We start from the raw sequence: 18,106 nt of genomic DNA on the forward strand, positions 1-18,106 counted from the left end.
GGATTTCAAAAGGGAAAGCCTTGCTTGACCAACCTCATTAAATTCTTTGAAGGGGTAACAAAGAGAGCAGACAAGGGAAAATATAATATAAAATATAAAATATCTAGATTTCCAAACAGCCTTTGATAAGGTACCACATAATAGATTAATTTCATTTCCTGTGCATGATTTTACATTGAATTAAACATTCTAACTTACAATTCCTGGTTTAGACACTGCGTGTTTCAGTGAGGATTCTTCAATCTGATTGGTTGAAGAAATATGCTGTTGCTTGCCCTGTTCTCATAGGTTCCAGATCCCCTGTAGACAATGCCACGTTGTATCAGATACCCAATGACCATAGGTTGCAGCTCAAAAGCTCACAAAATTCTGTGGGCATCTGCATCATGAACGGTAGATGCCTTTCTTTTGCAGGGCAATATTCTATTGCTAAATTCCTAGACTACAAGGATGCATTGTAGTTACAGTCACAACAAAATAGTTTGTTGTTTATAAAGTGTTGTTTATAAATTGTTTATAAAATGGTATGTGGTCAGAACAAACCCCTATGAAAAAGAGAAACAAAAAAAATCAAGGTTTTTTTGCCTTTATTATAAGATATACTTAGAAGGTTGATGAAGGGAATGCAGTGGATGTTGTTTATATGGATTTTAAGAAAGCATTTGATAAGGTGCCACATAAAAGGCTGGTTAACAAAATTGAGGCTAATGGAATAGAAGAGTCAGTATCCAATTGGATAAAAAAAATTGGCTTAAGGACAGACAACTGCGAATCATAGTAAATGGTTGCTTTTCATTCTGAAGGATGGTATTCGTCAGCTGGTGTCCTCCTCAAGGCATCCGGTGCACCCACCTAGGGCTGAGGATGTCACGGAGGAGGATGAGGGTGCTACCCCTCACAGAACGTCTTCATCATCCTCAGCCTTCTTGACAACTCTGTGCACCATTTGTGCAGCAAGGCCAAGTAACAGAGGCTGACCCGACAATGATGCAGGTGCAGCAACCTCTGGAGATGCCCCCATGGGCACCTCCACAATGAGGATGACTGCTACATGCATCTCAGCCTCAAGCCTCTGAGGCTATGAGGGGAGCAAAGCGTAGGGGTGGCCGAGCACAGCGGCCACCGCATAGTGCAAAGTACTAAGTGGGTCACTGGGGTGGGTTCTTACTGTCTCTGTCTACTGTTTTCTTCTCTTCGTACTATATAAATAATGACAAATTAAGCCACACATCTGGGACTCCTTTTATTGCTGTGAGACAGAAAAAGCAGTATGAGGTGGTGAAAGAGATAACGGGATCCTCCATGGTGAGAACAAAGCCTCTGGGCAGATTGTGCTTCCTTCATTGGCAATAAGTAATTAGATGTTCCAGGCTGTGTCTTCTATGGATGTGTTAGCACAGGTATCTCAGACTCACTTCCTGTGGTCAGAGAGACTCAGGTGAAATGCTCCTGAATCAGATGATCCCTGACAATCATGCCATCCTCATGAGCCCTTTGCACCCAGAGCTGTGTACAGTCATCTTTGTGCAGCCAGGGCACATCTCTGTTCAGCGTCATCTCCCTCTACCTGCACTTCCTCTTCCTGCTCTTCCCCCGATGAGCTGTCTCCTTTTAAAGCCTCACCATCCTCAAGGTCCACATCTCTCTGGAAGACCATGTTATGGAGAACACAACAGACCGAGACCCTTGCAGGAAGGGATTGGAGGGCGCCATACAATTGGGGGTCCAGGCATCAAAATCGCATCTTCAGAAGCCCGCTGGCCTGCTCAATGGTTGGCCTAGTGAACAGGAGGTATTGGTTGTAGCGTTTCCCTGCCTCTGTCTGGGGCTCTCGCAGAGGGGTCAGTAGCCATCTCTTCAAGGGAAGTCCCCTAGGATCTATCCATGGACTTTGGGGGTTGGAGTGAATATCTGAGACAGTGTGGACTGCAGGAGGATGAGGAAGTCATGGCAGCTGCCAGGAAATCGACCACACACATGGAAGAAGTTCTTGTTGTGGTTGCAGACCAGTTAAACATTGAAGGAGTGGAAGCCCTTCCTCTTGGTGAATGTGACTGGGTGGTCACTGGGTACCTGAATGGCCACATGGGTGCAATCGATGATGCCCTGCACCTGGGGGAATCCAGTAATGGTGCTGAAACCCACTGCCCTCTGTGCCTGCGAGGTCACATCTGTCATGAACTGAATGCCCAGCTCTGGCAAAGAGAGCATCAGTGGCCTGCAAGATGCAGTGGTGTGCTGCCATTTGCAAGATGCCACTAAGGTCCACAGCTGATCCTTGGAAGAAACCAGAAACAAAGAAGTTCAAGGCCACAGTGACTTTGATGGTTACTGGCAGGGCATGATGACCAATGGTGCGAGGTACAAGGTCTTCGGTGACAAGCTGCACAGATGTCTGTGACCATCTGCCTGAAGAGTTAGAGTCACCTATGGCACTGCATCTCTGGATAGCTCCATCTTCGGTGGTAAATCCTACTTTGGGGATATGGCCTCCATTGCCTTCCTCCCCTCTTTGCTCTCCCGTTCCCTCATACTGCTTGGGCTTCCACCCTACCTGCGGAGGGTGTTGCCCCTCATCGCCACTGGGCCGAAATTCTTACAGTTGTGTCCCTATTGCAGCTGCAGCCTTCCTAATGGATAGGTGGCCATCCTACTGTGATTGGCAGCCTTGTCCCCTCCTCTTCTGCTCCCGCAATGGCAGGCAGGTGACAACCCTGTTCAATGCCCGAGTGCTGACTGCCCACTCCCCCCACCACCTGCACAGTGCTAAGGGCACCTCTGTCCCAAAGATAGAGTCCCCCTCTGTGCTTTTGACCCTCTTATAGGACCAAGGTAATTCTCTGGGGTGGCCATGACTAGCTCCCCACTCTGTCCATGCCTTCCTTCAGCTTCCTTCCTCAGACCTGTGTTCCCTTCATCCATTCCCTTTAATAAGTTCATATTGAACTCTTTAACAACCTTAATTGGCCTGTCCCGCCCTGGTAAACATTGCTGGTCCTGGGAACGGCTTCTCAAAACCAGCTGGCGCCAGTATTTTTGGGCCCCGTCTGCCTCAGTGCCTGCTCCTAGCAGGGCCTGAAAATTCAGCCCGTTGTTTTCAGATGCGGACCTGTATCCTGCATATTTGGAAAACTTTTCTCTGCTTGTACACAATATGAGGAACATTAACTATCAAGCTGAATTTCCTGTACTATGCAGAAAAAACTGTAGATCTGCTGTATTTTAAGCTTATATATTTGTTCTACTGTCAATAAATTGAAAAAAAGGATAGGCAGTTTAAAAACTTGCACACTAAGAATTTCCCATATAGTATTTGCTCTACAGCAGGTATTCAAGTTCAGCCATTCGGTGGTCCCTATTCCTTTTCAGGTTCTGTAATTGTAAATTGAAATGTAAATACCATAAGCCTTCCCCCACCAAACACTTTCCTTCTTTCTTGTCAAGCATTATTCCAGGACTTCAAGCTGTAATGTAGGCTAATACAGCGAGTGCTGCTTTGTTGGAAGTATCATCATTTGAATTGGATGTTAAACTGAAGCCCTTCAAGTGAACTTGAAAGTATCTGAAGAACAGGGGGTTCTTCTGTTGCCTTTGTCAACAAACCTTCCCAACCAATACCAAAAACTGGCTATTAATTTCATACATTTTTTAGGGATTTACTGTGAACATTTCTCCCATGTTTCAAATAATTTGTGTGTGCATTTGGAGTGCTTGGAGAAATTTCGGAGATGTGACAAGGGAAAAAGCTAATTGGCCACAATGTGCTGTCAAATCAGGTACAGAAAGAGAAATAAAGAAAGGAAAAGACTGGATTAAGAGAGAGAAAAAAAAGGATAGAAATGTATATAAAAAATTATATTTTTTAAAACTCCAACAACAATTAAAACCTGCACAAATGTGACTCCACACTTGTCATAGGCACTTTTCAGTGACAGAAAGGTTGACTGACAGTAATTAACATTTATCATGTATTTAAAAGGATATTTAGACTTGAAATGACTTCATAAATCCTTCTGTGGTGAGTTGAGTTTGTATCTACCGCACAAGTACAGCAATTTCACATGCATTTCAATGGTGAGGCAGACAGTGAGATGCTGTTTTCATGAAGTTAATGGCAGAGCGGCGCCCTTTGGATAGCAACTTTTGAATTGCAGTGTTTAACGTTGTATTTGTCCTCACCTGAATTTGCTGTAGCATTTTAACATTAATAAAAGTGAGTGCAATTAGCCTCTCCGTTATTAGAGAGCAAATTATGGGTCAATGTTTACAAAATAAAATGTAGGTGTTAATGCAATTATCGAGATCATGATTAATCAGTAATTTATGCTTGGATTGCTGATTTATAATTGTAAAACAACTAAGGTGAGATAACTAAAATAAAAGCAAAATACTGCGGATGCTGGAAATCTGAAATAAAAACAAGAGAAATGGTGGAATCACTCAGCAGGTCTGGCAGCATCTGTGGAAAGAGAAGCAGAGTTAACGTTTTGGGTCAGTGACCCTTCATCGGAACCCGCACCTCTACCCTCACCCCTTCCCCTCCCAGAACCGTGACAGGGTTCCCCTTGTCCTCACTTTTCACCCCACCAGCCTCCAAAGGATCATCCTCCGCCATTTCCGCCACCTCCAGCGTGATGCCACTACCAGTCGCATCTTCCCCTCCCTTCCCCTGTCAGCATTCCGAAGGGATCGTTCCCTCCGCGACACCCTGGTCCACTCCTCCATTACCCCCACCACCTCGTCCCCGTCCCAGGGCACCTTCCCCTGCAATCGCAGGAGGTTTAATACCTGCCCATTTACCTCCTCTCTCCTCACTATCCCAGGACCCAAACACTCCTTTCAGGTGAAGCAGCGATTTACTTGTACTTCTTTCAATGTAGTATACTGTATTCGCTGCTCACCGTGTGGTCTCCTCTACATTGGGGAGACTAAGCGCAGACTGGGTGACCGCTTTGCGGAACATCTCCGCTCAGTCCGCAAGCAGGACCCTGAGCTTCCGGTTGCTTGCCATTTCAACACTCCCCCCTGCTCTCATGCTCACATCTCTGTCCTGGGATTGCTGCAGTGTTCCAGTGAACATCAACGCAAGCTCGAGGAACAGCATCTCATTTACCGATTAGGCACACTACAGCCTGCCGGACTGAACATTGAGTTCAATAATTTCAGAGCATGACAGCCCCCCATTTTACTTTCATTTTTAGTTATTTTTTCTTCCTCTTTTTTTTTCACATTCTTTTTTACATTTTTTACAATCTTTTTTTTGCATTTATTTCATTTCATCTTTGTTTGTTCAGTTTGCTTACCCACTGTTTTTTTTCAGGTTTGCACTTGCTGCTGTTCAATATTCAGTGTATTTACACCTAATCTGTATTAATGCTTTGTCTTTCAACACACCATTAACATATTGTTTGCCTTTGCTTCGTGACCTTTTGGTCAGCTATGTGGCCTGGTCCAATCTAGACCTCCTTTGTTATCTCTTGCCCCATCCCCACCTCACTTGCTTATAACCTGTGACTTTTCTAATATTTGCCAGTTCCGATGAAGGGTCACTGACCCGAAACGTTAACTCTGCTTCTCTTTCCACAGATGCTGCCAGACCTGCTGAGTGATTCCAGCATTTCTTGTTTTTATTTAAGGTGAGATAACTGATGCTTTGGGAGACATTCTATTGTTACACATAAATTTATTGCTATTTATTAACATTTTAATTATGTAAATTATTTTCAAAATCAAGCCAAGCTGTTTCACTACAGCTACAACATTGGCATCTACCCAACAATGTGGATGTACATCCTATCCACAAAAAGCAGGACAAATCCAATCCAGCTATTTATCAACCCATCAATCTACACTCAATCATCAACAAAGTAATGGAAGGTGTCGCTAACAGTGCTACCAAGTGGCACTTACTCAACAACAACCTGTTCACAGATGATCAGTTTGGGTTCCACCAGGGACACTCAGCTCCAGACCTCATTACAACCTTGGACCAAACAAAGACAAAAGAGCTGAGTTCCAGAGATGAGATGAAAGTGACTGCCTTTGATATCAAAGCAGCATTTAACCAACAAGAAGCCCTAGCAAATTTGAAGTCAATGGGGAATGGGGACAAACTCTCCACTGGCTGGAGTCATACTTAACACAAAGGAAGATCATTGTGTTTGTTGAAGGCTAATCATTTTAGCCCCAGGACATCACTGCAGGAGTTCCTCAGGATAGTGTTCTGGGCCCAACCATCTTCAGCTGCTTCATGAATGACCTTCCCTCCATCATAAAGTGGGAACATTCGCTGATGATTGCACAGTGTTCAGTGCCATTCAGAATTCCTCAGATACTGAAACAGTCCATGATTGCATGCAGCAAGACCTGGAAAACATTCAGGTTTGGGCTGATAAGTGGGAAGCAACATTTGTGCCATACAAGTGCCTAGCAATGACCATCCCCAACATGTGAGAATCTAGCCATCTCCCCTTGGTATTCAACAGCATCACCATTGCTGAATCCCCACCATCAACATCCAGGGGGGTTACCATTGGCCACAAACTTAACTGGACCAACCATATAAATACTGTGGCTACAAAAGCAGGTCAGAGGCTGGGAATTCTGCGGCAAATAACTCACCTCTCGACTCCCCAAAGCCTGTCCACCATCTACAAGGCACAAATCAGGAGTGTGATGGAATACTCTCCACTTGCCTGGATGAGTGTGTCGTGGGAAGACCTTAAGTGGACACCTTAAGAAGCTGTAAGTGAAGATCACTGGAGGAAATGTTATCACGTCGCACATGACCAGGGAGTTGTGGGTGTAGCCCGACAGAGTAAGCTGTGTATTGGTGTGCTCCTACAGTGGCTGTATGTATTTATATCTTCTAGTTAAGTTATAATAGAAACCCATATTTTCTTTGGATGTTACTTGCTGTCCTGTGAGTCCTATAATAGTTCAAATGGCAAAGGAATAAGTAATACTACATGGTGGCAATGTTTGGGACATGTTTTTCTGAAGACCACCAAATATTACATTGTGGCAACATTTGATTTTTTCTGAAAACACACCAAGAGAGAACAAGAAACAGCCGATTGCCAAACTGGAGAGGCTGAAGATTCAGGCAGAGAGTACAGACAGGACCCCGGGAAGTGTTGAAACTCTTGAGTACAGTAGGCAATACGTGAGTACAGAAGGTTGCAATGGAGTGCACTGAGTCAGTTAGAGACCTAAAACTTTATCCAGACAGGTTTGATGCAATTGGTGATTTCAAGGGTGATGCCATATTGCACGTGAGGGAGGATGCAGTTCCTACTATTGATGTGCCTAGGAAGTGCAGCATGCACATTCAAGAGAAGCTTAAAGAGCAGCTGGATGAGATGGAGCACAATTGAATCATCCACCGAGTGCACCAGCATTCCAATTGTTGCAGCTCCACTACTTGCGCGTTGAAGAAAGACGTTAATCTAAGGAATTGCTTAGATCTGCAACAACTGAATTTAGCCCTCAAGAGATGCCCGCATAAAATCCCGAGCCTGGAGGAGCTGAATCATAAGTTTACTGCTGCAAAGTATTTTTCAAAGCTGAATGCGAAGCATGGCCACTGGTCTGTCCACTTAGCCAAGAGGTCCCAGCTACTCACAACTTTTAGAACGCCATTCGGGAGATACTGTTTCAGATGGTTACGGTTTGGTCTGTGCGTCAGTCAGGACATTTTCCAATACATGGACAGGATAATGGAAAGTGTCCCAGGCCAATGTATAGCATGACCAAAACTTGCTTTTGCTAATGCTGGCTGCTCGTCGTGAGGATCTTGTGTTTAATAGCAAGAAGTGCCAGGTCAACGTTGGCAAGTCAACTTCTTTGGGTCGATATATTCCGCTACAGGAATACGTCCAGACCTAGATAAGATTGAAGATGTTAGAGCAATGCCAACTCCTCAGGACGGGAAGACCTACAACGGTGTCTAGGGCTGTTCATCATTTTGGTCTCATACATCCCCACTTTTGCCAAGCAAGCAGCACCACTTAGGGAACTGCTGCTTAACGATATCCCTTGTGGCAGAGAGACCACCAGCAGGTGTTTGAGTCCTTAAAGTTAGCTCTGTCAAGTGAAGACAGCGTGCTACAGTATTACAACCCAGCCAAAGAGACCACGCTCAAGGCCAATGTATCCCAGAAGGGATTAGGCGCCTGCATCATGCAGGAATGAAAGCCAATCGCCTTTGCAGCCAAGAGTTTGTCACTAACCCAATCCAATTACTCGAACATCAAATGTGAAACCTTAGCTCTGGTTTTTGGTATCACTAGGTTTCACACCTACCTGTTCGGAAAACATTTTACTGTGGAGACTGACCATAAGCCACTTGAAACCATTTGGCACAAACCACTTAGGAGTGCTGCTCCACAGTTGCAGAGACTTTTGGTGAAGGTCCAGGGTTAGGATTGTGACATCCGATATAAACCGTACAGCAAAATGGTCACATCGGACACCTTTAGCAGGCTGCCTAACCTGAATAAAGATGCAGATGTCATGCTAGATTCGCATGTCCATGGTGTGGATACTGAGATTGAAGATGTCCTGAAGATCAACCTCATGAGTTTTGGACCCCACAAATGCAAGAAAATAAGTGATGAGATGGCATGTGACCCTACCCTATTGTTGTTGTGGATGGTAATTGTGGAAGGATGGCCTGAACCCACACAAGTAATCAAACATCTACGCTGTTTCTAGCCATATCGAGACAAGCTTGGTATGTCACAAGGGGTGATTTACAAAGGGAAATAGGTCCTGATACCCGAAGCTCTGCGTTCTGGTATTCTAACCCAACTGCATCAAGGGCATTTAAGAATAGAATGTACCAGACGCCTTGCTAGAGAGTTGGTCTACTGGCGAGGAATCAGCAGTAATGTTGAGATGGTGGTGAAATCCTGTGAAGCATATCAAAGCTGACAGCCAGATTAACAGAAGGATCCCATGATTCCACATCAAACACCTTCACATCGACGGACGAAAATCAGCAGAGATTTATTTCACATTCAAGATGATGATTTCCTCCTTGTCACAGATTATTTCACCAAGTTTGCGATCATCAGGCAGATACAAGATAAGCCAAGTGCAGTGGTTGCTGATGTGGTCAGTACTCTGTTCAGCCTCTTTGGTGTGCCAGAAGATATAATCTCCGATAATGGGCCACAATATGCAAGAAAACCATTCCAAGACATGTGTGCCTGGTGGGGAGTCCATCATGTGACATCGTCGCCGCATTATTCAAAGTCCAACAGCATGGCTGAACGCATGGTGCGCATCATCTAATTGCTAATTTTAAACTGAGACTGACAGGACAAGATCTCAAGGTTGTAATGTTGCACCTAAAGCTACTCCATCGGACATGGGCTTACTGTCGCCGCAGAGTTATGTTTAGAAGGCAGGTAAGAACTACTGTGCCCAGTCATCATCATCTCTAAGTTTTCCAGAGTGAAGGATATACTTTTGTTTAAACAAGGGAAGATGAAGGCATCATATGACAGGCAAGCAGGACCAGAATTAGCTCGATTGCGAGTAGGACAGAAGGTGAGAGTCCTCAATCATGTGTCGGGAACTTGCTATCCTGCAGAGTTTGTGAGGATATGCAACCAGCCCAGATTGTACAAAGTCCAGACACCCAATGGTGCAATTCTCAGACAGAACCAAAGACAACTCAGAGCACTGAATGACAACACTACATGTGACAACTCTGTGGCATCGCGAACACGTTCAAAGGTAAGTCTGAAGATGAATGTACAGAGGCTACGGGCACAGAAGAAAAACATGTTAACCTGAATTCTGAGTCACCAGAATCTCAGCGGAATCGTCAAGACAAGTTCAGCTCTGGGAAGAGGTTTACTATAACAAGTTCGGGATGAATAAGCAAACCTCCTCTACATTTTAGAGAGTATTAAACTTGCTTACTTGTAAATAACATTTTCTGTTAATCATGTAGAGTTGGTCCAAACCGCAACATAATTGTTTATTGTACGTATGTTTTTTCCTTTGGTAAAAAGGAGGATGTTGTGGCAAGACCTTAAGAGGGCCACCTCTAGAAGCTGTAAGTGAATATCACCAGAGGAAGTGATATCACGCCACACATAAGCAGGGAGTTGTGGGTATAACCCAACACAGTAAGCTATGTATTGGTTTGCTCCAGCAGTAGCTGTATATTTATATTTTGTGTATATATATATATATATATATATATATATATATATATATATACATATGTTCGAGTTAAGTTATAATAAAAACCCACGTTTTCTTCAGATATTACTTGCAGTCCTGTGGGTCTCACAATAGATCAGATACCAAATGAACAAATAATATTACAGAGTGCAGTTCCAATTACACTCAAGAAGCTCGACACCATCCAGGACAAAGCAGCCCGCTTGATCGGCACCACCTTCAACATTCACTCCCTCTACCACTGACGCACAGCGGCAACAGTGTGTGCCATCTACAAGATGCACTGCAGCAACTCGCCAAGCTTCCTTCACCTGCATCTTCCAAACCCAAGACCTTTACCACCAAGAAAGATGACGGCAGCAGACGTATGGGAACACCACCACCTGCAGGCTACCCTCCACGCCACACACCATCCTGACTTGGCCTATATTGCCGTTCATTCACTGTTGCTGGGTCAAAATCCAGGAACTCCCTTCCTAACAGTACTGTGGGTGTACCTACCCCACATGGACTGCAGCGGTTCATGAAGACGGTTCACCACCACCTTCTCCAGAACAATTAACGATAGAGAACAATTGCTGACCTTGCCAGGGATGCTCAATCCCATAAACCAATAAAAAAATACACCAAATTTTGGAATGTTAGGTGCAGGTAGCAGATATTGGCTAAGTTTTAAATCACATAATGAATAAAATGTTCTTTAACAACTTTTTTCTATTTTAGAAAGATAGGTATTATTATTTTGACAATCATATTTATAAGAATGAGAGAATTCAAACCATTTTTGAGGACAATCAGGACTGCTCCTATACCTGAAGATAATCATTGTCTCGCAGATAATGTAGAATTTTCTCTAGTGACATTGAGCCATTTTCTAATAAAGTTGCTCACTCCACAGCTGGATTACTGAATCTTTCAGCATATACTGGTTAAGTTAGTCATTAGCTATTTGTAAAATGTTAAAGAAGTTCTGTTACATGTGTATCACACTTGGTTGCTACTTTTTCATTAACATTTACAAAATCACATTCAGGATTTCACATATTTCAAAAGCATACATTCCCACCAGAGGTTTATTTATTTTGACAAAAATGGGTATTTCTTACTTTTGAAAAAAGAATATGATTTTGCTCCTATATGGTTTCCTTTGTCTTTGGGCAGACTTCAATAAATGAATTTATACAAAATATTTGAACTGCACCCCGTGAAAATTATCGAGACTTGAAATTCAAAATAAGACTAGTTCAACTTCATTTTTGGAACCTGCTTCAGTTCATTGTTGCTCATAAATTAAAGAAGCTTAACGTTTTTATGATAAAATATCGACAATGGCAGTCACAGCCAAATTCCCAGTGGGAGCTTTAATTAAATTTTAGTTGCCTTTTCAAAACACAAGTTACTGTCCATTAAATAGAACAGATTGTACTTTCTGCAAATTGTATGTCTTGTTAACACTTTCACAAACACATGGGTTAAAATCAGGTATATAAGCACAGCCTGATGTAACAAGGATCTACTGTAACACAGCTGAGATTCAATCCCATTCTCTGCTGTGATCTCAGTAAACTGGGTATAATTGCTTAAGTAAAATCATATCTGCAAAGTGTTTACCCACGATGTGTGCATGTTTTGGGTTGCAGGACCAACATGTGTGGATAATACTGTTCCATATTTTAAAAATGGATTCCAACAAAACATTTGGAATATGCCTTAAATCAGCTGATACTTAATTATTTAAACTATATTCTTCCAAAACAAAATAACTATGTTAACACACAATATCCTTCCAACCATAGTCTCTTATCCATAAACAGAAACAATTCAATTTTTCATGGATTTTGTCTGCATTAGATGGGATACTTACTGTGGTATTATGGGAATGATTGTCCATGCTCCTTCATGCTTGCTTAACTCATGAATAAGCAGCACAGTAGGTAGATACTATGAGGAAAGAAAAAGATGGATATAATTAAAATGAGATTGAAAATGATATCTTTTTCTCCCTGCACCATTTCCACTGAAACCTCCATCCTGCTGTTCATGGATCAGTCTGAACCATGAATGTTTCACCATGGTTGACAGCACTGATGCACAAACTTCGGGCCCAACTTGCTCAAAAGTAAATATTATTCGGCAGTTCGTCATATCACTAAATATAAACCTAATAATCCTTTACTGTTTGTCCTCAAATCCTGCCAAGGGACTTGTCCCACTTTATCTCTTTAAATTCCTGGACATATATCCCTCTTTTCTTCTTGCACCCAACCAACACCACCATGCCAACTCACCTTATACCCCATCATTTGTGGCAGAGCCTTGAGAACCTCAAATATCTGGGCACTATTCTCTAGAATTCAATCCCTAAACCTGTCTTTCTCCCTTTTCTAAAAGCTTCTACAAAATAATTACTGCAGCCAAGCTTTCAGTCACCGTTCCTAAGTTCTCCTTTCTAGGTTTGGCATTGGTTTCTCCTTACTTCTATCTGCAAAGTTTTTTTTTTACAATAAAGATGCTATAGAAATACAAATTTTTGTTCCTTGTTGTAAAAAATCTTAAGTGAATCTGATAAATTTGTTGCCTATCAACAATTTACTTTTAAAAATAGATCCTGTGCAAAAATCAGTATTTATTATTTTTGTTAAAGTAACATGGGGTCCAAAGCTGCACAATTACAGCAGTACACCATAGTTATTTCAATAGTCACAACTCCAGGTTATTAACTTCAATAATGCAATTCAATATAGTAGTCTTAACAGAACTTTATTGATGCGGATCCTACCAAATGCATAAGGAAATCTCCAAATCAGGAACTCTTGAGAGTTTGACTCTTTATTTGAAAAAGTGGTTGAATTTCCTTAAGCTCAGTCACAAAGCAACAAAGATATTTTTTTAAGTTTGTTAATTTTATAAAATGCAGATTCCTCTGAACATTTTGGTAATGAACATTATCTTAGCAGAAAATCAACAACAGCAACTTGCATTTATATTGTACCTTTAAATTCCTGGACATATATCCCTCTTTTCTGCTTGCACCCCAACCAACACTACCATGCCAACTCATGCAATACCCCATCATTTGTGGCAGAGCCTTGAGAACCTCAAACATCTGGGCACTATTCTCTGGAATTCAATCCCTAAACCTATCTTTCTCTCTTTTCTAAAAACTTCTACAAAATAATTTTGAAGTAAAACAGTACCAGGCACTTCACATGAGCACACACGGACACAAATTGACAATGAGCCAAAGGAGGGGACATTAGGACAGCTAATCAAAAGCTTAGCCAAAGATGTAGGCTTTAAGCAGCATAATAAAGAAGGAGAGTGAGGTAGAGAGGTAAAGATGTTTGGGGAGGCTATTCCAGAGCTTAGGGCCTAGATGGCTGAAGGAACGGCCTTCAACATTATCCTTTTCAAACTGCACCATTACATGTTGCTGTGATAGAAATAAAGACCAAGAAAACTGCTTCACTAATTTTAACAGGAATTTAAACAAGGAACGGACACCATGTTTTGAGATTTGTCCTCGGGGTTTGGCACTGTTGGACAGATCACATTTATTGCTCATCCCTAATTGCCTCAAGTAGGTCATGATAGGTTTCCTCCTTGAACCACTGTAGTCCTTGTGATGATGATTCTCCCACAAGGTTTGGTAGGGAATTCCAGGATATTGACAAACAATTATAAAAGGAAAATACAAGCCGAATTCTGTATGGCTTGTTACTTGGATGGAAACTTGGAGGTGATGATGGTCCCATGACATGGCATTATCACCAAGTCTTCACCATCAATAAGGTCACCATTATGCTTCTTGGTGGTAGATATTGTAGATGAAGGAGGCTCTGTTGAAGTAACCTTGGTGAGTTCCCACAGTGCATCCTATAGATCGTACATCACCATGCATCATTACAGGGGGGAGGGGTAGGCACTGGACCTGTTTAGAGGCATGACAATCAACTCAACATCCCTATCCTGGATGCTGTTGAGGCTATGTGTTGTTAAGGCTGCATTCATTTAGACAAGTGGTACGTATTCCATCTCAGTCCACACTGAGTTTGGTAGAGATGCTTTGAGCGATCAGGAGATAAGCCACTCATTGTAGAATACCCAGCCTCTGCACTGCTCTTATTGTGCTGATATGGCTGGTCCTGTCTGGTAAATGGTGACCTTATTGATAGTGAAGACTTGGTGATAATGGTGTGTTAAAGGTCAAGAAAAAGTGACTGGACTTTCTCCTGTTTGAGATAATCATTAACTGACACTTATCTGGCACGAATGTTACCTGTCACTTGTCAGGTCAAGTCTGGATGCTATCTAGCTATGCCATAGGTGACATGGATTGCTTCATTATCAGCTATTTGATCCCAGAAACTATTTAAGCTGCGCGAAACATGTCCTTTCCTGAGCAGAAGGCGAAGGCTTACCTTTATGTGCTTATGTGAACAAAATCATTTGGGAAGAAAAAGAGTTTCATTTAAATTTGTGGGTTTAAAGCAAAGCATATTCATGCACTTAAAAAAGAGTTGAATGGTGGTTAAAATGCTAATAAATTAAACTTTGATGTTACTTCTCCAAAGACTGTAAATGATAAGCAATTCATTAGACTACATTAATAATCAGTGCTTTTCTATTTGGGGTTAGGAGCAACAATCTGCAGGGATTTTTGCTGGATTGGCCAATTAGTGGCCAGCGGGCACACTCGCCATCTAATTATGACAGCAGGCGGGCTCCTGAAGCTGGAGGGCCATTAGCAGGCCCTCCAGCACTGAAGGAGCTGCAGCCTGCCACTGCACGAAAGGAAGAAAGAGGGAGCTTCCATCTTGAGGTGCCCTCTCAGCACTTCTAAAATATTTGAAATTAAAAATACCCCACAGCTGCCAGACCACCATTGTGGAGGGCATAGGGCAGCCTGCAGGTATGGTGTCTGGGGGGTGGGAGGGACGGGAGGGGTCTCAAAGTGATCCTGGAGAGGTGGCTCCCTCAGTCTGCTGCCTCCAGGCATCTGCTGTGCTCCCAATGGCGTGGGGGCCTGCAGGCCAACTGGTCTAATCAATGGCCTTAAATGACCTTTAATTGACTTATGAAGCTATCTGCCACTTGCGGGCAGGTAGCCATTCCTCGGCTGATTCGGCCTCCAGAAAAATGGTCGGTAGTCGGGACCATGGCGGGGAACCAGCACGCTGGTCAGCGTCGGGAAATTCCATGCCTAACTGCCTCCGTTCCTGCCCCCATGGGTTGGGACCAAATTCCTGCCTCTCATACCCACTCAACCGGGAAATCCCAGGTCCTGGCACTTGGTACAGGTGTTCCGGTGCTTGCCAGGCACCAGCAGAGAATGCAGGTGGACAGTTAGAAACCAACAAAGTGGACTGTTCAGCTGACTCAACAGTGATAGAACTTCCAATTAAGCACCAAGACATAGCTTGGCTGGTGGTGAGAAAGGCCCTCCCCATCAGATCCTTCATGCAGAAACGAAGTCTCATTGCTTCTGCACGCTGCCCTCGAGGTGGTTGCGGTGGGGAAGAGACCATCGACCACCTCCTACTGGAATGTGCCTTTGCAAAGAAGATCTGGAAAGAGACGCAGTAGTTTTTGTCGAGGTTCATCCCGAGCAGCTCCTTAACGCAGGATTCTGTACTCTATGGGCTATTCCCAGAGACACACACCAAGAAAAACATCAATTCCTGCTGGAGGATCATCAACTCAGTGAAACACACTCTTTGGTCTGCCCGTAACTTGCTGGTCTTCCAGTGCAAAGAGCTGTCCATGTCCGAGTGTTGCAGACTGGCACATTCCAAGGTCCAACATTATATGCTGAGGGATGTAATAAAGCTTGGGGCAGCTGCCACAAAGGCTCAATGGGGAAAGGCCACAATCTAAGGCCCTCCTGCCATAGTATACCGGGGGGCTGGAACCCCATCAGGCTTATAATATAACCTGTAATTGTAAGCATAGCGAGGCACCTCAGAGTGCCATGTACTGTTTGAAAGAAATTGAACCGTATTACACTTTATATAATGCCAATTTGAACTGTTATATAATGCACTTTTTAAATTATGAGTAAAGTATATTTTTTGAAAAAAACAGCAATTCAGTATTCCCTCCTAATCAAGTAATCAAGAGGAAATTGACCGACGGTTCTATCATCCTCGTAGAAATGATGACTTATAGAAATAGGAATGAATGTCTAGATATGGAAAGATAATATACAAAGTCATACTGACCTGCATAAAATGCTGAGGAAGGTTATATGCAGGATGTCAGATAGAATGCTGAACAAGTATATCTAAGATTGAGAGGCTTCCTGCCTCAAATGTGGCTGATCGTAATGTCATGTCAAGACTCGAAACCACAAAATTGACCCTTGATTGCATCTAATTCAGCTCAGCTTCAGCAACAATGGAATCTCAGACCCTGCAAAAGCAATAAAGCCAATTTCTGACACGTGCTAACTGGTGGAAATGGTGAGGGCCCACTATTAAAATTGTGTCACAGTACTTATCGCCCTGTTCCTGCTCATTTCCTACTGTCTGCCATTTTAACTGCACACTTGTTTGTCGACAGCCATTGTGCACGCCAGAAGCAGATAGGAGCCTCATGAATGCATGCAAATCAGGGTCCTATGACATAATTAGGAGTCGAATGCTATTTTAATGTGAAATTGTGGAACACTCACCCAATACCCAACCCATGTTTTTTTTTGAGTATTTTAATACTGTACACCAATAATTTTCAAATTAGTACACAAACAATCCAAGCATGAGATGAAGAACCTAGTGGCATGGAGCCAAGAAAATGGTCTGCTCAGCTGATTCAACAGTTAGGTGGCAAACCAGTTAATTCAGAGGGTACACACTAATAGTTCCAGCATCCTCGTAGAGATGATGACAGTATAGAAATAGAAACTAATGTCTAGATGTGGAAAGATAATATTGAAAGTCATGCTGCAGTTAATTAGTGCCTACATTAACTCATTACTTTATTTCAGTTCTAGGCACAATGAAGAAGTCTCACTGATTGCTGCCATTCTGACTTCCCTCATGGCATAATTTTACTAAACCCAATAAATGTAGTTGAACTTTCCTTCACTATCTGGCCACAAAATTCGATAAGGCCAAAAATGGGCACAGGGATCATGATGCATGATAAACCTGCATCTGTTCATTCCAATGCAAGCAATATGCAAACAACATGCTACCTGCTCATTACCATGATTGTAGCATGCAGCCAGCGTTAAGCGTGCCACTCAGTGGCTAAACGCCTGAGCACAGGGGGCAAAATTGAAAGAGGCTGGCACCACTTGAAGCGCCTTTCAAAGGGGAGGCACATTTTAACTGGAGCAGGTGCTGGAGGTGGCTGGAGAAGAGTACCTGAGCAGGACAAACACTGAAAAATGGCGTGACAGGGCACAGAGCATGCTGCAAGGTTCTCTGATGCAGCACTGGAGGCCTTGGTGCAGGAAGTGGACAGGAGGAGAGAGATACTCTAGGGGACAAGAAGGCTCCCCAAATAAACACTGCAAAGGCAATGGGACCAGATAGCTGTTGTGGTCAATTCCAGCAGGGTAGTCCAGAGGTGCTGCAAGAAGTTCAATGACCTCACAGGAGTGGTCAAAGTGAGAGAATACATCTTCAAATATCATCTCCTTGCAAATGAACCACTAACATCAGACTGCTCAACTCACCAACTTCACTCACCTACCAACAATCTCTAACAACCATGGCTTGGACCTCATATTGATAACTTCACCTCACTCTCACACACTTAGAACTACCACAAGCCTCACAAGCACATCGCGCAGCTTGTACACACTAGCAGTTTTTCAACCATGACCGCCACATTACCCAAACACTCACTGAAACACTTCCCTCTCTCTTGCAGGACAAGGTGGTGCACAACCGCACGCAAC

The 18,106-nt window shown here is 43.1% G+C and overlaps 1 protein-coding gene across 2 annotated transcripts in view; it reads right to left on the reverse strand.

Annotated features, from left to right (window-relative positions):
- The window catches only part of b3glcta (beta 3-glucosyltransferase a), a 281,226-nt gene that overhangs the window by 174,647 nt on the left and 88,473 nt on the right, over positions 1 to 18,106 (reverse strand). For both annotated transcript variants that reach the window (XM_068032825.1, XM_068032824.1), the window contains exon 5: positions 12,065 to 12,141. In XM_068032825.1, the coding sequence (XP_067888926.1) occupies positions 12,065 to 12,141 (77 nt within the window). The remainder of the gene's footprint in view (positions 1 to 12,064; positions 12,142 to 18,106) is intronic.

The sequence above is a fragment of the Heterodontus francisci genome, chromosome 6 (genome assembly GCF_036365525.1).
Source record: "Heterodontus francisci isolate sHetFra1 chromosome 6, sHetFra1.hap1, whole genome shotgun sequence".
In the NCBI taxonomy this organism is placed as follows: domain Eukaryota; kingdom Metazoa; phylum Chordata; class Chondrichthyes; order Heterodontiformes; family Heterodontidae; genus Heterodontus; species Heterodontus francisci.